Raw genomic sequence first — 27,509 nt, forward strand, 5'->3', positions numbered from 1 at the left:
ACTTTATTTGTGTTATATAATCATTTCACTTGCGCTTTCACTCGCAGTTCTCCACAATGCAAAGTGCCCCTTGATTTGAAAAACTATTGTGCTATTTTTACAGGGAGGACATACAGAGCTAAAAAAGACATATTTGAGTAGAATGCTCTTTTAACAATTTTTTTTTCTTTTTAATTTTTGCAACCGCACAGGTTCCGTTCCCAAATTAAGATACGTGATGATAGCACTGAGAATCTGAGAAGATAGAGCCAGTAATTGTGTAAAAAAATGCATAGTAAAAGATTAGTCGTCGAGATGCGCTATGCTAATTTCGTCTACCGCTAATGATCATCGTAGGAGGATATATATATATATGTACAAATGAATGTAAAAAAGTGCAACAATTCCCTCTCTTGTGCGTTTAATGAGGATCAATCTTTGCTACTTTCATTGGTGGTTTCTTGACGTCATGCTGTTTATCCAATAACATTCTATATTCCATATTCATTGTCAGCCATCACTGACCCGTCACCTAGTCCACCATACTCCGGTACTGTTTGTCAAGCAGGATGAAGGCTGATCGCCAATGACCACAATGAGTAACCAAACCACGGTGACCAGTTTCTTAATTCTTGGCTTCTCAGCTTTCACAGAAGTCTGGCTTCCGTACTTCGTCTTCTTCCTCTTCGTTTACCTGGTCACTCTGATGGGTAATGGGGCAGTTGTCTACATTGTGCACTCAGACCATGCTCTCCACTCCCCCATGTACTTCTTCCTGTGTAACTTGTCCATCCTGGAGACAGTGTACTCATCTGTCACTCTTCCGAACATTCTTAAAAACCTGGAGTCAGGGGATAAAAGAATTTCGTTCCTTGGCTGCGCCATCCAGATGTTCTTCTTTCTGTTCTTAGGGACCACCGAGTGTCTTCTCTTGGCTATTATGGCATTTGATCGTTACACAGCTATCTGCCAACCGCTCTTCTACAATATGGTGATGAGCAAGCAGAGGTGCGGCTACCTGTCTGCTTTGGCGTGGTCCTCCGGCGCGCTTCTTTCCTTAGGGCAGACAACCTTTATCTTTACGCTACCCTACTGTGGTCCTAATGTCATTGACCACTTCTTCTGCGACATACCTCCAGTCCTAAAGCTGGAATGCTCAGAAACCTACCTGAACGAGATTGCCATTTTCAGCGTGTGTGCGGTCATCCTCTTGACGCCCTTTCTCCTGATTCTTGCATACTACACCCGAATGATCTCAACCTTACTGAAAATGACTTCGGTGGAAAAGCTGGGGAAGGCATACTCCACTTGTGTGTCCCACCTGATGTCAGTCACTCTCTTCTATGGCACAGCCTCGTTTATGTACTTACGACCCCGATCCCTGTACTCTCTACACACTGATAGGTTCCTAGCACTCTTTTATAGCGTAGTGACTCCCATGCTGAACCCACTCATCTACAGTTTAAGGAACCAAGAAGTCAGAGGGTCACTGCAGAAGATCATCAAGGAGATTCACAATTAACACAAAAAATAATAACACAAACCAAAAATCTAATCTACGGATTAAATAAATGTTCAGGCAACCTGTAGTCTTCTCTTAACTTTGCAGCTGAACCTTCAAGGCTTGAGCTGATCTTCCTTGATTTACAAAATTGATTAAAGATGGTGGGCAAGGAAGTCTTTTGTTTTGGTGGCATATACTGGAGCTTAAATTGTTGGAAACAGTTGAGGATGGTTGGTGATATGGTGTGAGTGACTAAGGGGTCTAATTACTAAGCCTTGGATGGAGCTAAAGTACCAGTCAATCAACTCCTAACTGCCATGTCACAGGCTGGGTTTGAAAAATGACAGTTAGGAGCTGATTGGTTGATACTTTATCTGCATCCACTTTATCTCTATCCAAAGCTTAGTAAATAGTAAGTAGGTGACTGACTGACGGAGTGAGTGGGAATGATGATAAGGTAAGTGGAACATGTAAGGTACCTAAAATGTCCTCAGCAAATTGGACTGTAAGCTAAGCATTGTCTTTCTTCAAATTTATAAAATAATACCTAGACCATTTATTAAAAGGGTAAACAGTATCTTAGGGTTCGTAAAGCCATTACTCATCATATTTTTATTACATTTTAACCTTAATTTATGCAACACCAACATTTTACACAGTGCTCATAAACATTGGACATCTTTTTCACATTACTGGAACTCCAACTGGTTCTGCTGCAAGGCCAACTGGCAAAAAGTGCACCTCCGATTTAGGGGTCACGTCGCAAATCAATATAACTTTGAATATGGGCGTATATAACTATATATCCGCCGTTCCTGTAAACCTATCTTGGTAGCCATATGCGCCCAATTTATACCAAATCTGTATCATACTCTTAACTTAATGAGTCCAGTGCCAGCTATCTTATACTGCAGCCTGTCCATAACCGGGTACTGTTAATGTTGGTATACATTTTCATACTTAGACAAATATATTTAAAATATTGTTTTTAAATGGCTATAGTTTTTTAAAATAACTTTATTAACACTCCCCAATACGTTACATAAAAAAATAGTATGCAACAATATAAAGATCAGATATTGGAAACCACCCCACAGGTGGCCTTATTTAGGGTTAGGGTAACACCTCCAACTGAAGTGTCCTAACTGACGTCTGCCCATGAGTTGCAAGTAGTAAAGAACAAAGAGGCAAAACTTGGAGAGAGATAAAGTAGAGAAAGATAAACTACCAACCAATCAGCTCATGGCTGTCATCTTTCAAACACAGCCTGCAAACTGACAATAGCTGATTGGTTGGTACGTTATCTCTCTCCAAGGTTTATTACATAAAGATGGAGCCTCGCTCATCTAGGCTTCTCTGCTGCGCCTAGGTGCACCACGGCTTATTAGCATAAACCTTTCATCTATTGTTCTCAGCTGCAATACAATACACAGAGAACAATACAGCAGGGGATTAAGGGGGTCATTCCGAGTTGATCGTAGCTGTGCTAAATTTAGCACAGCTACGATCATGTTCCCTGACATGCGGGGGGACGCCCAGCACAGGGCTAGTCCGTCCCGCACGTCAGTTCGGCTTTCCCTCGCAGAAGTGCAAAGGGTATCGCACAGCGGCGATGCCTTTGCACTTCAGGAGTAACTCCCGGCCAGCGCAGCTTTAGCGTGCTGGCCGGGAGCTACTCCTCGCTCCCCGGCCCGCAGCGGCTGCGTATGACGTCACACAGCCGCTGCTGGCCTCCCCCACGAAATAGCGGCCACCGTTTCACCTCCCCCCGCCCAGCGATCGCCCCTGCCTGTCAATCAGGCAGAGGCGATCGCAGCCCTGCTACGGCCTTCGGCCATCTGGCATGCGCAGTAGGGACCCGTTCGCTCGGCTGCGACAAAAAGCAGCGAGCGAACGGGTCAGAATGACCCCCAAAGCCCAATGTCCTCTGTTTGGCCATCGACCAGATAACCTTTTGTAGTGCATCTTTAGTAAGGCGACAAGGGGTGCTCTAAGAACCAAAAATATGACCCTGCAGGTGCTACCTTGGGGTCTCGTGTGTCTATTCTTCAGCGACTATTCCTATTTATACAGTTTAGCGCATGCCTTGCGTTCTAGATGGCGTTCTTTGGTAAAGGCAAGTGAGGTGCAATCATGCATCTTGTATTGTGTCCATGTATAAAAACAATATTTAATATTGCAGGATGAAATGATCTTTAATGGGTGTAGATGGAACATTTAGGGATATGTACATTGTGTAGCTGGTGGGTCTGAGAACTTTATTTCCTGCAAAAATTAACTGATTTTACAGCTGTCAGTGGGACCCCTTTGTTTGTTTGTTTTTTATTTTTTTATGAGGTCAATATAAAATATGAATATAATATGTATATAATATGAACATTTATAGCGACACATGTAGTCATTGTCTACATAAGATATACAGAATATAAGGCTCAAACAAGCAACTTGTTAGGCTCCTCTTTGTAGTGCAGAATGTTCCACAGCCGGGGGTATATATATGGTATTGGTTACATATATTGTTCATAGAATTTGAAGACTGTGCACACATATCGTGTAAGAAAATTTTGGTGAAAGCCAAAAATGGAACCCTCCCCCCCATGCAAATCCATTGTTTGCACTTACTCCAAGGGATAAAATTACTAAGATGGGAGTTCTATTTAAGATGGGATGTTGCTCATGGCAACCAATCAGATTCTAGTTCTCATTGATCTATCACCTTCTAGAAGATAATACCTGGAATCTGATTGGTTGCTATGGGCAACATCCCATCTTAAATGGAACTGTCATCTTAGTAAATTTACCCCCTAGTGATGACTACGGGATACCCCGCTCCTTCTGCTGCAAGGTAACTCCCATTATTTAAAAATATTTCTTGCAGTGTCTAATTTTATGCATTTGACCTTAAATATTCTCTTGTGTTCATTGATGGCTTCAGGAGGATGACATTGCATTTGGGGCCAAATATAAAGCACAGAAGACCAAAACTGGACAGTAATATGGCAAATATCTCACTGGCAACAACGTACTTGCCCTTAGTGCTGAGATAGGTGGGAATAAAACTCGCCCAGACACTGAGGAAGGTCAGCATGCTGAAGGTGATGTATTTGGCCTCATTGAAGCTGTCCGGTAAGTTCCTAGCCAGAAAAGCGACAACAAAACTGATCGAGGCCAAGAAGCCCAAGTATCCTATGGTGCAGTAGAACATGATGACGGAACCCTCGTTACATTCCATGAGGATGACACCAGTTAAGACATGATAATTAGGCTCTAGAAATGGTGGGAACCTGACCAGCCACACAAGGATAATTATCACCTGGACACAGTTTGAAGTAAAGACAACGAGAAGGGCTGTCTGGAAACCAACCCACGCCCTCAAATTACTGCCAGGTCTGGTGGCATTAAAGGCAATGACAACGATGATGGTTTTGGCCAAGATACAGGAGATACACAGCGAGAATATGACCCCAAAGAGAGCTTGCCTGATGGTGCAGGTCAGTCTGGATGGGCGGCCGATGAATGCCAAGGAGCAGAGGAAGCAGAATGTTAGGGACAGTAGGAGGAGGTAGCTGAGGTTGCGGTTATTCGCTTTCACCACTACAGTGTCCCGGAACCTGAGAAACACGCACAGCACCATCATTGTGGCCAAAGAGAAGATCACTGAGAATGATGCCATCACCAGCCCCAAGGGTTCCTCATAGGAGAGGAATTCGATGACCTTAGGAACGCATTTGGTTCTTTCATTATTTGACCACTGGTCTTCTGGACAAATGAAGCAAGACATAGAATCTGCAAAATAATATTGAGTAAATAAGATCACTACACACAAAAAAAAACATGAATCCCTGCTATTTGGGTGGGTTATATTGTTTCTGTGCAGGGTAAATACTGGCTGCTTTATTTTTACACTGCAATTTAGATTTCAGTTTGAACACACCTCACCCAAATCTAACTCTCTCTGCACATGTTACATCTGCCTCACCTGCAGTGCACATGGGGGGTCATTCCGAGTTGATCGCTCGCTAGCAGTTTTTAGCAGCCGTGCAAACGCATTGCCGCCGCCCGCTGGGGAGTGTATTTTCGCTTTGCAGAAGTGCAAACGCCTGTGCAGCAGAGCGGCTGCAAAATCTTTTTGTGCAAAGCAAGACCAGTCCTGCAGTTACTCTTCATGTGCGTTGATTCTAACGACGGAGGGACGGCTTTTGACGTCACACACCTGCCCAGCGTTCGCCCAGCCATGCCTGTGTTTTCCCCCGACACGCCTGCGTTTTTCTAAGCACTCCCTAAAAACGTCCGGTTGACACCCAGAAACATCCTCTTCATGTCAATCTTCTTGCGTTGTGCTGTGCGACTAAAAGCTTCGCTAGAATCTGGGCAAAACCACAAAGAACTTTGTACCCATACATCGTGCGTGCGCATTGCAGTGCATACGCATGCGCAGATTAGCCATTTTTCTCTATCGTCCTAGTGGATGCTGGGGTTCCTGAAAGGACCATGGGGAATAGCGGCTCCGCAGGAGACAGGGCACAAAAAGTAAAGCTTTAGGATCAGGTGGTGTGCACTGGCTCCTCCCCCTATGACCCTCCTCCAAGCCTCAGTTAGATTTTTGTGCCCGGCCGAGAAGGGTGCAATCTAGGTGGCTCTCCTAAAGAGCTGCTTAGAAAAGTTTAGCTTAGGTTTTTTATTTTACAGTGAGTCCTGCTGGCAACAGGATCACTGCAACGAGGGACTTAGGGGAGAAGAAGTGAACTCACCTGCGTGCAGGATGGATTGGCTTCTTTGGCTACTGGACATTAGCTCCAGAGGGACGATCACAGGTACAGCCTGGATGGTCACCGGAGCCTCGCCGCCGGCCCCCTTGCAGATGCTGAAACAAGAAGAAGGTCCAGAATCGGCGGCATGAAGACTCCTCAGTCTTCTTAAGGTAGCGCACAGCACTGCAGCTGTGCGCCATTTCCTCTCAGCACACTTCACACGGCAGTCACTGAGGGTGCAGGGCGCTGGAAGGGGGGCGCCCTGGGAGGCAATGAAAACCTATTTTTGGCTAAAAATACCTCACATATAGCCTCCGGGGGCTATATGGAGATATTTAACCCCTGCCAGAATCCGTTAAGAGCGGGAGACGAGGCCGCCGAAAAAGGGGCGGGGCCTATCTCCTCAGCACACAGCGCCATTTTCCCTCACAGAAAGGCTGGAGGGAAGGCTCCCAGGCTCTCCCCTGCACTGCACTACAGAAACAGGGTTAAAACAGAGAGGGGGGGCACTAATTTGGCGTTAGAAATATATAAAAAAGATGCTATAAGGGAAAACACTTATATAAGGTTGTCCCTATATAATTATAGCGTTTTTGGTGTGTGCTGGCAAACTCTCCCTCTGTCTCTCCAAAGGGCTAGTAGGTCCTGTCCTCTATCAGAGCATTCCCTGTGTGTGTGCTGTGTGTCGGTACGTGTGTGTCGACATGTATGAGGACGATGTTGGTGAGGAGGCGGAGCAATTGCCTGTAATGGTGATGTCACTCTCTAGGGAGTCGACACCGGAATGGATGGCTTATTTAGGGAATTACGTGATAATGTCAACACGCGGCAAGGTCGGTTGACGACATGAGACGGCCGACAAACAATTAGTACCGGTCCAGACGTCTCAAAAACACCGTCAGGGGTTTTAAAACGCCCGTTTACTTTAGTCGGTCGACACAGACACAGACAGGGACACTGAATCCAGTGTCGACGGTGAATAAACAAACGTATTCCTTATTAGGGCCACACGTTAAGGGCAATGAAGGAGGTGTTACATATTTCTGATACTACAAGTACCACAAAAGAGGGTATTATGTGGGATGTGAAAAAACTACCGTAGTTTTTCCTGAATCAGATAAATTAAATGAAGTGTGTGATGATGCGTGGGTTCCCCCCGATAGAAAATATGGGCGGTATACCCTTTCCCGCCAGAAGTTAGGGCGCGTTGGGAAACACCCCTTAGGGTGGATAAGGCGCTCACACGCTTATCAGAACAAGTGGCGGTACCGTCTATAGATAGGGCCGTCCTCAAGGAGCCAGCTGACAGGAGGCTGGAAAATATCATAAAAAGTATATACACACATACTGGTGTTATACTGCGACCAGCGATCGCCTCAGCCTGGATGTGCAGAGCTGGGGTGGCTTGGTCGGATTCCCTGACTAAAAATATTGATACCCTTGACAGGGACAGTATTTTATTGACTATAGAGCATTTAAAGGATGCATTTCTATATATGCGAGATGCACAGAGGGATATTTGCACTCTGGCATCAAGAGTAAGTGCGATGTCCATATCTGCCAGAAGATGTTTATGGACACGACAGTGGTCAGGTGATGCAGATTCCAAACGGCACAAAGGTGTATTGCCGTATAAAGGAAGAGGAGTTATTTGGGGTCGGTCCATCGGACCTGGTGGTCACGGCAACTGCTGGAAAATCCACCGTTTTTTACCCTAAGTCACATCTCTGCAGAAAAAGACACCGTCTTTTCAGCTTCAGTCCTTTCGTCCCTATAAGAGTCATATCTGCCCAGGGATAGAGGAAAGGGAAGAAGACTGCAGCAGGCAGCCCATTCCCAGGAACAGAAGCGTTCCACCGCTTCTGACAAGCTCTCAGCATGACGCTGAGACCGTACAGGACCCCTGGATCCTACAAGTAGTATCCCAGGGGTACAGATTGGAATGTCGAGACGTTTCCCCTGCGCAGGCTCCTGAAGTCTGCTTTACCAAGGTCTCCCTCCGACAAGGAGGCAGTATGGGAAACAATTCACGAGCTGTATTCCCAGCAGGTGATAATTAAATTACCCCTCCTACAACAAGAAAAGGGGTATTATTCCACACTATATTGTGGTACTGAAGCCAGAAGGCTAGGTGAGACCTATTCTAAATCTAAAAAAATTTGAACACTTACAAAGGTTCAAATCAAGATGGAGTCACTCAGAGCAGTGATAACGAACCGGGAAGAAGGGGACTATATGGTGTCCCGAGACATCAGGGATGCTTACCTCCATGTCCCAAATTTGCCCTTATCACTAAGGGTACCTCAGGTTCGTGGTACAGAACTGTCACTATCAGTTTCAGACGCTGCCGTTTGGATTGTCCACGGCACCCCGGGTCTTTACCAAGGTAATGGCCGAAATGATGGTTCTTCTTCGAAGAAAAGGCGTCTTAATTATCCCTTACTTGGACGATCTCCTGATAAGGGCAAAGTCCAGGGAACAGTTGGAGGTCGGAGTAGCATGATCCCGACAACAAGTCTCCTGTGCTTAGGGATGATTCTGGACACAGTCCAGAAAAAGGTGTTTCTCCCGGAAGAGAAAGCCAGGGAGTTATCCGAGCTAGTCAGGAACCTCCTAAAATCAGTGCATCATTGCACAAGGGCCATGGTAAAAAAATGGTGACTTCCTTCGAAGCAATTCCAGTCGGCAGATTTCATGCAAGAACTTTTCAGTGGGATCTGCTGGACAAATGGTCCGGATCGCATCTTCAGATGCATCAGCGGATAACCCTATATCCAAGGACAAGGGTGTCTCTCCTGTGGTGGTTACAGAGTGCTCATCTTCTAGAGGGCCGCAGATTCGGCATTCAGTTTTGGATGTTGGTGACCACGGAGGCCAGCCCGAGAGGCTGGGGAGCAGTCACACAAGGAAAAAATTTCCAGGGAGTGTGATCAAGTCTGGAGACTTTTCTCCACATAAATATAGCTAAGGGTAAATTTATAATGCTCTAAGCTTAGCAAGACCTCTGCTTCAAGGTCAGCCGGTATTGATCCAGTGGGATAAAACATCACGGCAGTCGCCCACGTAAATAGACAGGGCGGCACAAGAAGCAGGAGGGCAGTGGCAAAAACTGCAAGGACTTTTCGCTGGGCGGAAAATCATGTGATAGCACTGTCAGCAGTGTTTCATTCCGGGAATGGAAACTGGGAAGCAGACTTCCTCAGTAGGCACGACCTCCACCCGGCAGAGTGGGAACTTCATGAGGAAGTTTTCCACATGATTGTAAACCGTTGGGAATTACCAAAGGTGGACATGATGGCGTCCCGTCTGAACAAAAAACGGGACAGGTATTGCGCCAGGTTAAGAGACCCTCAGGCAATAGCTGTGGACGTTCTGGTAACACCGTGGGTGTACCAGTCGGTGTATGTGTTCCATCCTCTGCTTTTCATACCTAAGGAACTGAGAATTATAAGACGTAGAGGAGTAAGAACTATACTCATGGCTCCGGATTGGCCAAGAAGGACTTGGTACCCGGAACTTCAAGAGATGCTCACAGAGGACTTATGGCCTCTGCCGCTAAGAAGGGACTTGTTTCAGCAAGTACCATGTCTGTTCCAAGACTTACCGCAGCTGCGTTTGACGGCATGGCGGTGGAACGCCGGATCCTAAGGGAAAAGGCATTCAGGAAGAGGTCATTCCTACCCTGGTCAAAGCCAGAAAGGAGGTGACCGCACAACATTATCACCACATGTGGCGAAAGTATGTTGCGTGGTGTGAGGCCAGGAAGGCCCCACGAAGAAATTTCAACTCGGTCGATTCCTGCATTTCCTGCAAACAGGAGTGTCTATGGGCCTCAAATTGGGGTCCATTAAGGTTCAAATTTCGGCCCTGTCGATTTTTCTTCCAGAAAGAATTGGCTTCAGTTCCTGAAGTCCAGAAGTTTGTCAAGGGAGTATTGCATATACAACCCCCTTTTGTGCCTCCAGTGGCACTGTGGGATCTCAACGTAGTTCTGGGATTCCTCAAAACACATTGGTTTAAAACCAGTCAAATCTGTGGATTTGAAGCATCTCACATGAAAAGTGAACATGCTCTTGGACCTGGCCTGGACCAGGCGAGTGTCAAATTGGTGGTTTTTTTCTCAAAAAAGCCCATATCTGTTTTTCCATTCGGACAGGGCAGAGCTGCGGACTCGTCCCCAGTTCTCTCCCTAAGGTGGTGTCAGTGTTTCACCTGAACCAGCTTATTGTGGTGTCTTGCGCCTACTAGGGACTTGGAGGACTCCAAGTTGCTAGATGTGGTCAGGGCCCTGAAAATATAGGTTCCAGGACGGCTGGAGTCAGGAAAACTGACTTGCTGTTATCCTGTATGCACCCAACAAACTGGGTGCTCTTGCTTCTAAGCAGACTTTTGCTAGTTGGATGTGTAATACAATTCAGCTTGCACATTCTGTGGCAGGCCTGCCACAGCCAAAATATGTAAATGCCCATTCCACAAGGAAGGTGGGCTCATCTTGGGCGGCTGCCCGAGGGGTCTCGGCTTTACAACTTTGCCGAGCGGCTATTTAGTCAGGGGCAAACACGTTTGTAAAATCCTACAAATTTGATAACCTGGCTAAGGAGGACCTGGAGTTCTCTCATTCGGTGCTGCAGAGTCATCCGCACTCTCCTGCCCGTTTGGGAGCTTTGGTATAATCCCCATGGCCCTTTCAGGAACCCCAGCATCCACTAGGACGATAGAGAAAATAAGAATTTACTTACCGATAATTCTATTTCTCGGAGTCCGTAGTGGATGCTGGGCGCCCATCCCAAGTGCGGATTATCTGCAATACTTGTACATAGTTACAAAAATCGGGTTATTATTGTTGTGAGCCATCTTTCAGAGGCTCCGCTGTTATCATACTGTTAACTGGGTTCAGATCACAGGTTGTACAGTGTGATTGGTGTGGCTGGTATGAGTCTTACCCGGGATTCATAAATCCTTCCTTATTGTGTACGCTCGTCCGGGCACAGTATCCTAACTGAGGCTTGGAGGAGGGTCATAGGGGGAGGAGCCAGTGCACACCACCTGATCCTAAAGCTTTACTTTTTGTGCCCTGTCTCCTGCGGAGCCGCTATTCCCCATGGTCCTTTCAGGAACCCCAGCATCCACTACGGACTCCGAGAAATAGAATTATCGGTAAGTAAATTCTTATTTTTTCACTGGTCGCTGCGCTGCGAACAACGGTAGCTAGCGATCAACTCGGAATAACGTCCATGGTTTGGCCCAACTGCTAACAAATTTGCTGCTGCAATCAACTCTCAACTAGCTACGATCGCCTCTGCCTGATTGACAGGCAGAGGTGGTCGCTGGGCGGGTGGGAGGCAGAACGGCAGCGTTTGGCCGCCGTTTTGTGGGCGCGGTCCGGCCAACGCAGGCATGGCCGGACCGAACGGGGGGCGGGCCGCAGTGGCTGCGTGACGTCACACGCAGCCGCTGCGGGCCGGGGAGTGATGAGTAGCTCCCGGCCAGTACGGTAAAGCTGCGCTGGTCGGGAGCTAATCTTGAAGTGCAAAGGCATTCTGTAGGGGAACTTCTGTGGGGGGGAGGGGGGGGGGGGTTGGCACTGACATGTGGGGCGGACTAGCCCTGTGCTGGGCATCCCCCCGCATGTCAGTGTGAATGATCGTAGCTGTGCTAAATTTAGCACAGCTACAATCATCTCGGAATAACCCCCATTGTCATTAAAATGCATTGAGTCTCTATCAGAAGCAGATAGCACTGGGAGTTCTGTTTCTAAGGTTCTACCCACAATTGTAAATTATTTTCTGATTCTCTCATTCCTTATAAATATAAATAACCTGCACCCCTATCCTATCCTAGAGGTGCCCTGTATGGTAATATTGATTGATTGGCTCCATATAAGTTATCAATCATGTCTCACAGGGCTCTAATAAAAGGGTTGTGGAAATTAGCTATTTAATGTCAACAAAATCTGTGGCATGCTGCACCACGCAGGCAGAAATATTACACGCAAGTCACTTTAATCCCTATAATTCTGCATTTTAAAATAAATCTATCTATGTAACACCCCCCTGCTGCCTCCCCACACCGCTAACCTGTCTGCTCCCTCCCAGAGTGTGGATCAATGTGTGAAATGTGTATTGAGAGCCTGATATAGATGCAGCCGCAACTTCAATGGTGTCACAGCTGAGCTATTATCAGCAGAATCCGCATGCGTCGCGGCTGAAGTGCGCACCCGCCAAGAGACCTTTGCGATGCCGCTTGCGGTGAGGAGTCAGTCGCAGAGTACATAACAGGAAGGGGACATTTGGGGGAGGTAACGGGGAGTGTCTGCAGAAACAGACGCGCCGTGACCGTTTTCAGGGCGTGTCTCGGCACGTGACTGTGAAGCCGTACGCATAAAACATGGCGCCAGTGCTGCAGCTTCCGCTGCTTTTCTGCATTAGCCGTGGAGACACTCAGGGAGTCGGTGTTCCTCGAATCTGCGTTGCAGTTGCGACGGGGTACTCAGTTGCTGAGCATGTTGTGATGGCTTTGGAGGGCCGTCTGTGTGCACTAGTGGGCGGCTGCTACACTTGCGATGCCGCACAGTTCCGTCACTAAAAAAGGTCACTGCTGCGTCGGCATTGCGAATGCATCTCAATCAGGCCCTGAGTCAGTATTGAGCAGAGAGTGGGACTAATACTCACTTGTTTGGTTGGAAATCATCCCCTCTGGGCACAGAAGGCAGTCAAAGCAACAGACCGGCTGACCTCTCCGCGGCGTCTTCCTGTAGCCAGGAGGGCAGTCAGAGCTGCAGACTGATTTTGGAACCTGGTATATCAAACAGAACAAATACAGCATCTAAACTTTCCTTTTATTTGACTCATTTTTAGAATAAGGCACATAAGTGTATAGTATTAAGCAGAGCCGGTTCTACACCTTGTGGCGCCCAGTGCGAAAGTTTCCACTGACCCCCCACCCCCCCAACCCCCACCCGCGGCAAAACAGTTCACGAAAAATAGGGGCGTGGCTTCATAGGGGAGGGTCGTGGTCACAGTTATGTCCCCAGTAGCTGTGCCCCCAGATTTGCCCCAAGTAGTTGTGCACCCCAGTTGATTTGCCCCCTGTAGCTGTGCCCCCTGTACTTGGCCCCCCTGTAGATTTGTCCCCAGCAGCTGTGCCCCCAGTTAATTTGCCCCCAGTAGCTGTTCCCCCTGCAGTTGTGCCCCTAGTACTTGTGCCACCTGTAGTAGTGCCCCCAGTAGCTGTTCCCCCTGTATCAGTGCCCCCAGTATGTGCCCCCTGTAGTTGTGCCCCCTGTAGACCTGCCTCCAGTAGCTGTGCCCCCGGTATGTTCCCCATGAAGTAGTGCCCCCAGTAGTAGTGCCCCTAGTAGTATTGCCCCCAGTATGTGCCCCCTGTAGTAGTGCCCCCAGTATGTGCCCCCTGTAGTAGGGCCGCTTTGAAACCCTAAAAAAACAACAACACTTACCAGCCTCGCTCCTGCTTCCGGACCGCTGCCGCTGCTGCTGCTGTCTCCTGGCGCCGGCTCCTCTCTATGGGAGAGACATCATGACGTCTCTCCCATAGCAGCGCCGCACTGACACTAGGGTTCAATTTTGACCTCTAGCGTCAGTCAACGACACCGGCTGCAGCGGGCGCACACGGCGCTCGCCGCAGCCGGTGGCCGGGGAGCGGGGAGGCAGGATTATTAGTGGCTCTTGCCACTGCGGCTGCGCCCCCAGGGTAGCGGCGCCCCGGGTAAAAAGCCTGCTTGCCCGTGGCAAAAGCCGCTACTGGTATTAAGTAATAAAGCTATGGACATAAAACGTAATACATAATCTCTATCCCTAAAACACTTTACGAAAACAAGATTGTTTTAATAGTGCATGGTACTAGCATGAAAACGGAAATTCACCTTGCCCGGTCCTCCAGCCCAGTAGATGGCGCTGTTATTACTGGAGAATCCCTGACTGGGGCTGACCGTCCCGACTTTCACATATTTACCAATGTTGTCTTCTAGCTGCCAATTCAGAATATCAAAGTAGCCGTTGATGTCTCCGTTAGCATCAAATGACACTTCTTCGCCGGCAGTGTTGACAAAATGGACTCTTCTCAAGTGATAAAGAAGCTGAAATAAAAACATAATAACATTTGTTACGCCACAGCAAGGAATAAAGAGGAGACCACAAAATCCACGTTCATTAATGAATCATAATCTGAGGAGAATTATGGTTTTGAGCTGAGAGCTCTGCAGATACTAACACTCAGGGGTCTTGGATGCAGATAAAGTACCAGCCAATCAGCTCCTAACTTCCATGTCACAGCTGGGTTTGACAAATGACAGTTAGGAGCTGATTGGCTGCTACTTTATCTCCACCCACTTTACCTCCATCCAAGGCATGGATTCAGCATATACCGTATGCACAATTTTGTCCTCATAATTGTCAGGATTTAGATTTTCTTTTGGAAGGTGGGGGGGTGGGGGGGGGATTCTATCTTGAGGCAAAGGTATAATTTGGTATATATACACAAAATATCAGAATATATATCTAGCACTGACTAGTCTTTTTCTTGACCTCTGCATAGGTTTATCTCAAATATTTATGTGACTTCAATTACCAGCATGCACATGTCTGTGTTCCCAGGGTACCAAGGGAAAGAGGGTAGGAATATTGGGGGTCATTCTGAGTTGTTCGCTCGTTATTTTCTTCCGCTACAGAGCGATTAGTCGCAAACTGCGCATGCGCAATGTACGCAGTGCGCCTGCGCCAAGTAAATTAGCACAAAAGTTTGGTATTTTACTCACGGCGTAACAAAGTTTTCTCTAACGTCCTAAGTGGATGCTGGGGACTCCGTAAGGACCATGGGGAATAGCGGCTCCGCAGGAGTCTGGGCACATCTAAAAGAAAGCTTTAGGATTATCTGGTGTGCACTGGCTCCTCCCCCTATGACCCTCCTCCAAGCCTCAGTTAGATTTCTGTGCCCGACGAGAAGGGTGCACACTAGGGGCTCTCCTGAGCTGCTTAGTGAAAAGTTTAGTTTTAGTTTTTTTATTTTCAGTGAGACCTGCTGGCAACAGGCTCACTGCATCGAGGGACTAAGGGGAGAAGAAGCGAACTCACCTGCGTGCAGAGTGGATTGGGCTTCTTGGATACTGGACATTAGCTCCAGAGGGACGATCACAGGCCCAGCCTGGATGGGTCCCGGAGCCGCGCCGCCGGCCCCCTTACAGAGCCAGAAGAGCGAAGAGGTCCGGAAAAATCGGCGGCAGAAGACGTTCCTGTTTTCAATAAGGTAGCGCACAGCACCGCAGCTGTGCGCCATTGCTCTCAGCACACTTCACACTCCGGTCACTGAGGGTGCAGAGCGCTGGGGGGGGGGGGGGGGGGGGCGCCCTGAGACGCAATAAAAACATGATAAAAATACCTTACATGGCAAAAAATACATCACATATAGCTCCTGGGCTATATGGATGCATTTAACCCCTGCCAGAATATACAGAAAAACGGGAGATAAGGCCGCCGAAAAGGGGGCGGAGCCTATCTCCTCAGCACACTGGCGCCATTTTCCCTCACAGCTCAGCTGGAGGGAAGCTCCCTGGCTCTTCCCTGCAGTCACTACACTACAGAAAGGGTTAAAAAAGAGAGGGGGGCACTAATTAGGCGCAGTATTAAAACATACAGCAGCTATAAGGGGAAAAACACTTATATAAGGTTATCCCTGTATATATATATAGCGCTCTGGTGTGTGCTGGAAAACTCTCCCTCTGTCTCCCCAAAGGGCTAGTGGGGTCCTGTCCTCTATCAGAGCATTCCCTGTGTGTGTGCTGTGTGTCGGTACGTTTGTGTCAACATGTATGAGGAGAAAAATGATGTGGAGACGGAGCAGAGTGTCTGTAACAGTGATGTCACCCCCTAGGGGGTCGACACCTGAGTGGATGTACTGTTGAAAATTACGTGACAGTGTCAGCTCTGTATAAAAAACAGTGGTTGACATGAGACAGCCGGCTACTCAGCTTGTGCCTGTCCAGACGTCTCATAGGCCGTCAGGGGCTCTAAAGCGCCCGTTACCTCAGATGGCAGATACAGACGCCGACACGGATACTGACTCCTGTGTCGACGGTGAAGAGACAACTGTGATTTCCAGTAGGGCCACACGTTACATGATTGAGGCAATGGAAAATGTTTTACACATTTCTGATAATACGAGTACCACCAAAAAGGGGTATTATGTTCGGTGAGGGAAAAACTACCTGTAGTTTTCCTGAATCTGAGAAATAAAATGAGGTGTGTGATGATGCGTGGGTTTCCCCCTGATAACAATTGATAATTTCTAAAAAGTTATTGGCAGTATAGTATACACTTTCCCGCCAGAGGTAAGGGTGCGTTGGGAAACACCCCCTAGGGGGGATAAGGCGCTCACACGCTTGTAAGAACAAGGGCTCTACCCTCTCCTGAGATGGCCGCCCTTAAGGATCCTGCTGATAGAAAGCAGGAGGGTATCCTAAAATGTATTTACACACATACTGGTGTTATACTGCGACCAGCAATCGCCTCAGCCTGGATGTGCAGTGCTGGGTTGGCGTGGTCGGATTCCCTGACTGGAAATATTGATATCCTAGATAAGCAGTGGCGGAACTGTGGGAGGCAGTGGAGTCGGCTGCCGCCGGGCTCCTGACCTCAAGGGGGCACCTGTCCTCCATTGCCTCCCACTGCCCGATAATCAATCGCCGCTCTGCCAAATGTGGATGGAGGATCGGTGTCAGTGTCGTGACACGGCTGCAGCAGCTGCCTCCTCGTATCCACAGAGACGAGCTGGCAGCTGGCTGCAGCTAGGGGGAGCTCCAGCGCACAGCTGATCACAGGCACTTCCAAAAGAGCTGGCCGTCTATAGCTCTCTCTTCCTCCATCCTGCTGCTAGCCGAAGGTAGGCACTGGCACCACCTGCCTCATGCTGCTGCACTGTGTGTGGTGTGTGTGTGGTGTATGTGTGTGTATGGGGTTGATTACTGGGGGTATCTTTAATAAATATTGGCAACACTGACTGTTTATGTGTGTTGATAATTTTAAGGGAGGTGTGTGTGTGTGTCTGTGTGTTTTAACGAAAGTTGTGTGTTTAAGTGAAAAAGACGTGTGTGTGTGTGTGTGTGTGTGTGTGTGTGTGTGTGTGTAATTAAATGAGGCGTGGTGTGTGTAATTGTGTGTAAGTGTGTGTGTGTAATTGTGTGTGTAATTAAATGAGGTGTGTGTGTGTAATTGTGTGTGTGTGTGTGTGTGTGTGTGTGTGTGTGTGTGTGTGTGTGTGTGTAATTGTGTGGGTAATTAAATGAGGCGTGGTGTGTGTGTGTAATTGTGTGTGTAGTTGAAAGAGGCATGTGTGTGTCTGTTTAATTGAAAGAGGCATGTGTGTGTAATTGTGGGTGTGTAACTGTGTTTGTGTGTAATTGAAATAGGCGTGTGTGTATGTAAGTGAAAGGCATGTAAGTGTGTAAGTGAAAGGCATGTGAGTGTGTGTGTGTGTAATTGAATGAGGCGTGGTATGTGTGTGTGTGTGTGTGTGTGTGTGTGTGTGTGTGTGTGTGTGTGTGTGTAATTGTGTGTGTGTAATTGAAAGAGGCATGGGTGTGTCTGTTTAAGTGAAAGAGGCATGTGTGTGTGTAATTGTGTGTGTGTGTGTAATTGAAAAAGGCGTGTGTGTGTGTAATTGTGTGTGTGTAATTGAAAGATGCATATGTGTGTAAGTGAAAGAGGCATGTGAGTGTGGGTTTACGTGAGAGGCATGTAAGTGTGTGTAAGTAAAAGACATGCATGTGTGTGTAAGTGAAAGATGCGTGTGTGTAAGTGAAAGGCGTGTGTGTGTAAGTGAAAGATGCATGTGTGTGTGTGTGTAATTGAAAGAGGCATGTGTGTGTCTGTTTAATTGAAAGAGGTTTGTGTAAGTGAAAGAGGTATGTGTATCTATGGGATCAGTACTAAATGCCGCCGGCCGGAATCCCGGCGGTCGAAATACCGACGCCGGAATCCCGACCACACAATCCCGACAGGGGTGGCGAGCGGAACGCAGCCCCTTGCGGGCTCGCTTCGCTCGCTACGCTGCGGGCACGGTGCCTCGCTACGCTCGGCACACTATTATATTCTCCCTCTATGGGTGTCGTGGACATCCACGAAGGGAGAATATGTCGGGATTGTGGCGGTTGGGATTCCGGCGTCGGTATTTCGACCGCCGGGATTCCGGCCGGCGGCATCTTGACCGCATCCCGTATCTATACTACTATTGTGAAAGTACTATTGTGAGTACGCTGCTACTGTTCACCCCAAGTACCAGATATCTACATATGGTGTGTGTGTATATATATATATATACTTGCAATTGTCGGATCGGCACTCTCCTAGCGATGGATATGTTGCTCAGGTGCCATCTGGAGGAATTAATGCAGGTAGCAAACTGTGTAACAAACAGCGGCACTCAGAGACTGACACAGCGTGAATAAAGTGCTGGTGCTTTTAATTCATGGCTGGTAACTCCAACGTTTCGGGGCGCGCAAGCCCCTTTTTCAAGGTGAGCCAAATATATATATAAAAGTGCCGGCACTCTCTCCTCCTCCAGTTAATGCCCAGGTGCCTCCTAACAGGTCTGTGGGACCTTGTAGCTAAATCAATGAAGTGGCACTCACGGGACTTGATTGATAAAAATAAGACTCAGGACACGGCGGTCTCAGCTGAAAGATCTTTCATCTGAGACCGCCGTGTCCTGAGTCTTATTTTTATCAATCAAGTCCCGTGAGTGCCACTTCTTCATTTTATATATATATATATATATATATATATATATATTCCTATATGTATAGGGGGGGGGCACCAGCATTTTATCATGCCTCCGGGCGACTGGGGCGAACTTACGCCACTGTAGATAAGGACAGTATATTATTGCCTATAGAGCATTTAAAAGATGCATTTCTATATATGCATGATGCACAGCGGAATATTTGCCGACTGGCATCAAGTATAAGTGCGTTGTCCAATTCTACCAGTAAAGTGGTCAGGTGATGCGGATTCCAAACGGCATTTGGAAGTATTGCCTTTGAAAGGGGACATTTGGGGTCGGTCTTTCAGACCTGGTGGCCACGGCAATAGCTGGGAAATCCACGTTTGTACCCCAGGTCGCCTCTCAAAATAAGACGCCGTATTATCAGGCGCAGTCCTTTGTTGGCAAGCGGACAAAAGTTTCCTCTTTTCTGCTCGTGACAGAGGGAGAGGAAAAAGGCTGCAGAGATCAGCCAGTTCCCAGGACTTTCCCGCCTCTGCCAAGCCCTCAGTATGACGCTAGGGCTTTACAAGCTCAGGCACGGTGGGGGCCCGTTCTCAATGAATTTCAGTGCGCAGTGGGCTCACTCGCAAGTAGACCCCTGGATCCTTCAGGTAATATCTCAGGGGTACAAATTGGAATTCGAGACGTCTCCCCCTCGCCGTTTCCAAAAGTCGGCTTTACCGACGTCTCCCTCTGACAGGGAGGCAGTTTTGGAAGCCATTCACAAGCTGTATTCCCAGCAGGTGATAATCAAGGTACCCCTCCTGCAACAGGGAACGGGGTATTATTCCACACTATTGTGGTACCAAAGCCAGACGGCTCGGTGAGACCGATTCTAAATCTTTGAACACTTACATACAGAGGTTCAAATTCAAGATTGAATCACTCAGAGCAGTGATTGCGAACCTGGAAGAAGGGGACTACATGATGTCTCGGGACATCAAGGATGCTTACCTTCATGTCAAAATTTACCCTTCTCACCAAGGGTACCTCAGGTTATGGTACAGAACTGTCACTATCAGTTCAGACGCTGCCGTAGGGATGGTCCACGGCACCCCGGGTCTTTACCAAGGTAATGGCCGAAATGATGATATTCCTTCGAAGGAAGGGAATTTTAGTTATCCCTTACTTGGACGATTCCCTGATAAGGGTAAGATCCAGGGAACAGTTGGAGGTCGGTGTAGCACTATCTCAGGTAGTGTTGCGGCAGCACGATTGGATTCTCAATATTCCAAAATCGCAGCTGGTTCCGACGACTTGTCTTCTGTTCCTAGGGATGATCCTGGACACAGTCCAGAAAAGAGGTGTCACAACTGAGGGCCTGAGCTGACGGGAGGCAGCCTCAGTTGTAGGGGCTGAGATGTACCGGAACCTGGGAGGTTGTATCAGACCCCTGGACATGTAAGTAACATGAATAATAACTGCCCGAAGGCGTGACCACGACAACTTGGATAAAAGTCAATGATGTTTATTATGACAACTCCGCAACACAGCAGCAGTAAAAGAAAACGTAAAAGTCAGCAAAGAATAAATACAGTTCCTGGGTACTACAGGATGGCAGGAGCCACAGGGCACTGGTAGTGTGAGATAGTTCTTATGATCTTCTAGATGGAAAGTCCTTACCAGGCCCGACTGTAGCAATGGAGATAACCCAGGATTGTGCCAGCTGGTGTTCCAGGAAAAGCTGGGTTGCTGAAGATAAAACAGCTGCTGTGGATACTGGCTGGAACCAGACTGTTGTTAGCACGGAGTGGATACTGGCTGGAACCAGTTAAATAATAAATGAACTTGGGAGCGATGAAATATGAACTGAAATGTAGAACTTGAGAGCGGAGAAATAATAATACCGGTGGAGAGTGGTAAAGTGTAGAAAGGACACCGGCCCTTTAAGGGAAGCTGTACTCTGCTGGAAGCTGAGCTGGAAGCAGGTAATGTTGTAGCTGGAAACAGATGAATCCACAATGGATTGGAGAGTCAGGCTACACCGCAGGTGGAATGCTGGTGCGGGTCTCTATGGTGGAAGTCTTGAGACAGGAGCTGGAACCTGGAAGACAATCACAGGAGAGAGACAAACAGGAACTAGGTTTGACAACCAAAGCACTGACGCCTTCCTTGCTCAGGCACAGTGTATTTATACCTGCAGCAAGGAAGGGATTGGCTAGGCAATTATGCAGATTATCAATACTGAGAACAGATTGGTGGAAATGATCATCTGACAGAATCCAAGATGGCTGCGCCCATGCAGACACTTGGAGGGAAGTTTGGTTTGTAATCCATGTGCTAATGAAAACAGTAATGGCGGCGCCGGCCACCGGAGACAGGAGGCGCCAGGCTGACAGATGCAGATCCAACCACGCGGACACAGCGGAGGCCGCGGCTGACGTAATCGCCACTCAGACACTCTGCATGCAGAAGTTCAGGGACGGCGGCGGAGGCCGCGGGAGACGCCATGCCAGGTGTAATATGGCGTTTACTGTGACAGCGTCCCAGAGTGACAGGAGAGGATACAGGAATGTACACATCAGGATAACAGATGGGATCCGGTCCAGGAGCGCTGAGCCAGCCTTAGGAGGCATCTGATGGGTAAGAAATGGCGTCCAGATACCCGGATCGTGACAGCACCTCCCCCTTTAGGAGTGGCCCCAGGACACTTCTTTGGCTTTTGAGGAAACTTGGAATGGAATCTCCGGACCAAGGCAGGAGCATGGACATCAGAAGCATTGGTCCATGAACGTTCCTCAGGACCATAACCCTTCCAGTCAATAAGATATTGTAGTTGACCGTAACGGTGACGTGAGTCCAGGATCTTGGCCACTTCATACTCAACGCCTCGATGAGTTTGGACTTTCGGAGTTGGAGGAAGTGAGGAATGAAACCGATTCAAGATCAGCGGTTTCAACAGGGAAACATGGAATGTCCTGGGTATTTTTAAGAAGGGAGGCAACTGGAGTCTGTAAGCAACAGGATTGATGACTTGTTCAATCTTGAAAGGACCGATATAGCGAGGTGCAAACTTCATACTGGGAACTCTTAACCTCAAATTCTTCGTGGATAACCATACCCGATCACCCACCTTGAGAGCAGGAACTGCTCGACGCTTCTTATCCGCAAACTTCTTGTACCTGAACGATGCCTTGAGCAGAGCTGATCGTACGCTCTTCCAGATATTGGCAAACTGATGCAAGGTGATATCCACTGCGGGAACAGAAGTTGCTGGAAGCGGTTGGAACTCAGGGACTTTAGGGTGGAATCCAAAGTTAGTGAAGAATGGTGTTGAAGCAGATGAAGAATGATACTGGTTGTTATGACAGAACTCGGCCCAGGGAAGTAATTGAACCCAGTCATCTTGAGAGGAGGACACATAGATGCGGAGGAAGGCCTCCAAGTCCTGATTCACCCTCTCGGTTTGACCATTGGTCTGAGGATGGTAAGCCGTGGAAAACTTTAGCTTGACTTGGAGGACTTGACATAAACTTCGCCAGAATTTGGCTGTGAATTGAACTCCTCGATCTGAGATAATTTCTTCAGGAAGACCGTGGAGTCGGAAGATCTCTTGTATGAATACTTGAGCCAACTTGGAAGCTGACGGAAGACCGGTGAGAGGAATGAAGTGTGCCATCTTGGTGAACCGGTCAACTACCACCCAGATGGTATTGAACTTGTTGCACATGGGTAAATCTGTAATAAAATCCATCGACAAATGGGTCCAAGGTCGACGGGGAACAGATAGTGGAACCAGTTGCCCCGCAGGCGACTGGCGGGATACCTTATGTTGAGCACACTTTGGGCAAGATGCAATAAACTCCAAGATGTCCTTTTTCAGAGTTGGCCACCAATAGGACCTAGAGATAAACTCCAGGGTTTTTTGGATACCTGTATGTCCGGCAAAACGGGAAGCATGGGCCCAATGCATGAGCTTCTTCCTTAGCATCGGTTTCACAAAACTTTTCCCTGATGGGGGCGTAGAGTCCATCCCTACCGTGGAGAATGCCAACGGATTTATAATAGGATGCTTGTCTGAAGACTCTGACTCATTTTCTTGCTCCCATGAGCGGGAAAGGGCATCGGCCTTGCGATTCTGAGAGCCCGGACAGAACTGGAGTTTAAAGTCGAACCTGGAAAAGAAAAGTGCCCATCTGGCCTGACGAGGGTTGAGACATTGTGCGCCTTTCAGATATAAAAGGTTCTTGTGGTCTGTAAGTATGGTGATTGAATGAGAAGCTCCCTCCAACAGATACCTCCACTCTTCTAGAGCGAGCTTGATGGCTAGCAACTCCTGGTCGCCAATGGCATAGTTGCGCTCAGCTAGGGAGAACTTCCGGGAGAAGAAACTGCAAGGGTGTAAATGGCCATCTTTAGCCCTCTGAGATAACACCGCTCCTACTCCAACGGAGGAGGCATCCACCTCTAAGATGAAAGGAGAGTCGATGTCAGGCTGTTTCAGAACAGGCGCAGAGATGAACCTTTGTTTTAACAGATGAAATGCTTGCATGGCTTCTTCAGACCACTTGGACGGGTTAGCACCCTTCTTAGTGAAAGCAGTAATAGGCGCCACAATGGTGGAAAAGTCTCGTATAAACTTTCGGTAATAGTTGGCGAACCCTAAGAACCTCTGGACCCCTTTGAGGGTTAAGGGTACCGGCCAATTTTGGATTGCTTGTAGTTTCTCAGGATCCATCTCTAGTCCGGAACCGGACACAATGTACCCTAGAAACGGAATGGACTTGACTTCAAAGACGCATTTTTCTAATTTGCAATAGAGATGATTGACACGGAGATGGGACAGAACCTCTTTAACCCAAAAACGATGTTCCTCTAAATCGTTGGCAAAAATGAGGATATCGTCTAGATAGACCACGACATGACGGTATAGAATGTCTCTGAAGATCTCATTGACAAAATGCTGGAAGACAGCTGGAGCATTGCTCAATCCGAAGGGCATGACGAGGTACTCATAATGTCCGTCACGGGTGTTAAAGGCGGTCTTCCACTCGTCACCCTCACGGATCCGGATGAGATTGTATGCACCTCTCAAGTCCAGCTTTGTAAAGATGGTAGCTCCGCTAACTCTGTCAAAGAGCTCAGTAATCAGGGGTAAAGGATAACGGTTCTTGATGGTAATGTCGTTCAAACCTCTGTAGTCAATGCACGGCCGCAGACCACCATCTTTCTTTTTTACAAAAAAGAAGCCTGCGCCGGCTGGAGAAGAAGAAGGTCGAATGAACCCCTTTGCTAGGTTCTCTTTAATATATTCCTCCATAGAATGCGTCTCAGGCAGAGACAACGGATAAGTTCGGCCTCGAGGTGGAACCTTCCCTGGAACGAGATCAATCGGGCAGTCCCATTCTCTATGAGGAGGAAGGATATCAGCAGAAGCTTTACTGAACACATCCGTGAAATCTTGATATGGAGGAGGTGGAACATCAGACGACCTGGGGGAGGAAGAACAGACAGGCAATACTTTAAACAAACATGTCTCAGCACAGGAGGAACCCCATGCCAGGATTTGCGTAGTCGTCCAATCAATTGTAGGATTGTGAAGACGGAGCCATGGAAGGCCCAGGACCACAGGATGTGTGGCTCTTGGAATCACTAAAAAAGAAATAAGTTCGGAATGAAGAACTCCCACTCTCAGACGAACTGGTAGAGTCCTTAAAGAAATAACTGCATCAAAAATTTTGCTGCCATCCACGGCAGTTAAAGAAATGGACGAAGGAAGTCTCTCGGTGGGTAGGGACCACCGTTTAACATAGGCTTCGGTAATAAAGTTCCCAGCTGCTCCGGAATCAAGGAGGGCAATGACGTTCCGATAACGTTGAGCAACTTGAAGCGAGACTGGGAGATTACAATCTTGAGGAGATGGAGAGGAGATCATTACTCCTAGCCGGCCCTCTCCTTGGCGAGCTAGGATTTGGAGTTTCCCGGACGTTTGGGACAGGCATTAATGGTGTGAGACGGAGCTGCACAATAGAGACAGAGAGACTCGGAGAGACGTCTTCGGCGCTCAGCAGGAGTTAAACGGGAACGGCCAAGTTGCATGGGCTCATCTTTAGATGGTGACAGTTGACGAGGAGGAGGAGCAGAAGATTTTGGAGCAGATGATCTTCCACGCTCAGTTGCTCTCTCTCTGAAACGTAAATCAACTTTCGTGCAGAGTGAGATTAGCTCATCTAACTTAGAAGGTAAGTCTCTGGTAGCTAACTCATCTTTAATACGCTCAGATAAGCCATGCCAGAATGCAGCATACAGGGCCTCGTCGTTCCATGCCAGTTCGGATGCCAGGATCTGGAACTGTATCAGATATTGTCCTACAGTACGTGACCCCTGGCGTAAACGGAGAATCTCGGATGAAGCTGAGGTTACCCGGCCTGGCTCGTCGAAGATGCGCCTGAATGTTGACACGAAGGCAGTGTAGGAAGATAGCAGGGTGTCGGACCTCTCCCATAACGGTGATGCCCAATCAAGGGCTGAGCCACTGAGAAGAGAAATAATGTAGGCAATTTTTGTACGGTCACCGGGAAAATTGCCAGGTTGTAGCTCAAACTGAATCTCACACTGGTTGAGAAATCCCCTGCAGAATCTTGGAGATCCGTCAAATTTTGCTGGCGTTGGAAGATGAAGACGTGGAGCAGAAATGGGTAAGGTGGGTGGGGTTATAGCTGGAGTCACTGTGGTTGACGCACCAGACGCGCCTGATCCACGGAGAGTTGTCTGAATCCCATCCAGCCGAGTAGAGAGATCCTGGAGACAGCGGATGATGTGGCCCTGTGCAGCCTCCTGATGTTCTAGTCGGGCTGCCAGTTCTTGCATCGGCCTGGCCGCTTGATCCTGGTCTCCGGCTGGATTCATTAGGTCAGTGCTTACTGTCACAACTGAGGGCCTGAGCTGACGGGAGGCAGCCTCAGTTGTAGGGGCTGAGATGTACCGGAACCTGGGAGGTTGTATCAGACCCCTGGACATGTAAGTAACATGAATAATAACTGCCCGAAGGCGTGACCACGACAACTTGGATAAAAGTCAATGATGTTTATTATGACAACTCCGCAACACAGCAGCAGTAAAAGAAAACGTAAAAGTCAGCAAAGAATAAATACAGTTCCTGGGTACTACAGGATGGCAGGAGCCACAGGGCACTGGTAGTGTGAGATAGTTCTTATGATCTTCTAGATGGAAAGTCCTTACCAGGCCCGACTGTAGCAATGGAGATAACCCAGGATTGTGCCAGCTGGTGTTCCAGGAAAAGCTGGGTTGCTGAAGATAAAACAGCTGCTGTGGATACTGGCTGGAACCAGACTGTTGTTAGCACGGAGTGGATACTGGCTGGAACCAGTTTTAAATAATAAATGAACTTGGGAGCGATGAAATATGAACTGAAATGTAGAACTTGAGAGCGGAGAAATAATAATACCGGTGGAGAGTGGTAAAGTGTAGAAAGGACACCGGCCCTTTAAGGGAAGCTGTACTCTGCTGGAAGCTGAGCTGGAAGCAGGTAATGTTGTAGCTGGAAACAGATGAATCCACAATGGATTGGAGAGTCAGGCTACACCGCAGGTGGAATGCTGGTGCGGGTCTCTATGGTGGAAGTCTTGAGACAGGAGCTGGAACCTGGAAGACAATCACAGGAGAGAGACAAACAGGAACTAGGTTTGACAACCAAAGCACTGACGCCTTCCTTGCTCAGGCACAGTGTATTTATACCTGCAGCAAGGAAGGGATTGGCTAGGCAATTATGCAGATTATCAATACTGAGAACAGATTGGTGGAAATGATCAGCTGACAGAATCCAAGATGGCTGCGCCCATGCAGACACTTGGAGGGAAGTTTGGTTTGTAATCTATGTGGTAATGAAAACAGTAATGGCGGCGCCGGCCACCGGAGACAGGAGGCGCCAGGCTGACAGATGCAGATCCAACCACGCGGACACAGCGGAGGCCGCGGCTGACGTAATCGCCACTCAGACACTCTGCATGCAGAAGTTCAGGGACGGCGGCGGAGGCCGCGGGAGACGCCATGCCAGGTGTAATATGGCGTTTACTGTGACAGCGTCCCAGAGTGACAGGAGAGGATACAGGAATGTACACATCAGGATAACAGATGGGATCCGGTCCTGGAGCGCTGAGCCAGCCTTAGGAGGCATCTGATGGGTAAGAAATGGCGTCCAGATACCCGGATCGTGACAAGAGGTGTTTCTCCCGGAAGAGAAAGCCAGGGAGTTATCCGAGCTAGTCAGGAACCTCCTAAAACCGAGCCAAGTCTCAGTGCATCAATGCACAAGGGTTCTGGGTAAAAATGATGGCTTCCTACGAAGCAATCCCATTCGGTAGATTCCACGCAAGAACTTTCCAGTGGGACCTACTGGACAAATGGTCCGGGTCGCATCTTCAGATGCATCAGCGGATAGCCCTGTCACCAAGGACAAGGGTATCCATCCTGTGGTGGTTGCAGAGTGCTCATCTTCTAGAGGGCCGCAGATTCGGCATTCAGGACTGGGTCCTGGTGAC

The 27,509-nt window shown here is 48.2% G+C and overlaps 1 protein-coding gene and 1 pseudogene across 1 annotated transcript in view; one reads left to right on the forward strand and one right to left on the reverse strand.

The window, feature by feature from the left end:
- The first annotated feature begins 574 nt into the window (after positions 1-574).
- LOC134949718 (olfactory receptor 10C1-like) lies at positions 575-1,513 on the forward strand (annotated as a pseudogene).
- Positions 1,514-4,291: 2,778 nt separating this feature from the next.
- Positions 4,292-27,509, reverse strand: part of LOC134949719 (extracellular calcium-sensing receptor-like) — a 53,160-nt gene continuing 29,942 nt past the window's right edge. Inside the window, exons 4-6 of the mRNA XM_063938472.1 lie at positions 14,117-14,329; positions 12,906-13,029; positions 4,292-5,269 (exon numbers count right to left, since the gene is read on the reverse strand). Of these exons, the coding sequence (XP_063794542.1) occupies positions 4,371-5,269; positions 12,906-13,029; positions 14,117-14,329 (1,236 nt within the window). The 3' untranslated portion in view covers positions 4,292-4,370. The remainder of the gene's footprint in view (positions 5,270-12,905; positions 13,030-14,116; positions 14,330-27,509) is intronic.

The sequence above is a fragment of the Pseudophryne corroboree genome, chromosome 8 (assembly GCF_028390025.1).
Source record: "Pseudophryne corroboree isolate aPseCor3 chromosome 8, aPseCor3.hap2, whole genome shotgun sequence".
In the NCBI taxonomy this organism is placed as follows: domain Eukaryota; kingdom Metazoa; phylum Chordata; class Amphibia; order Anura; family Myobatrachidae; genus Pseudophryne; species Pseudophryne corroboree.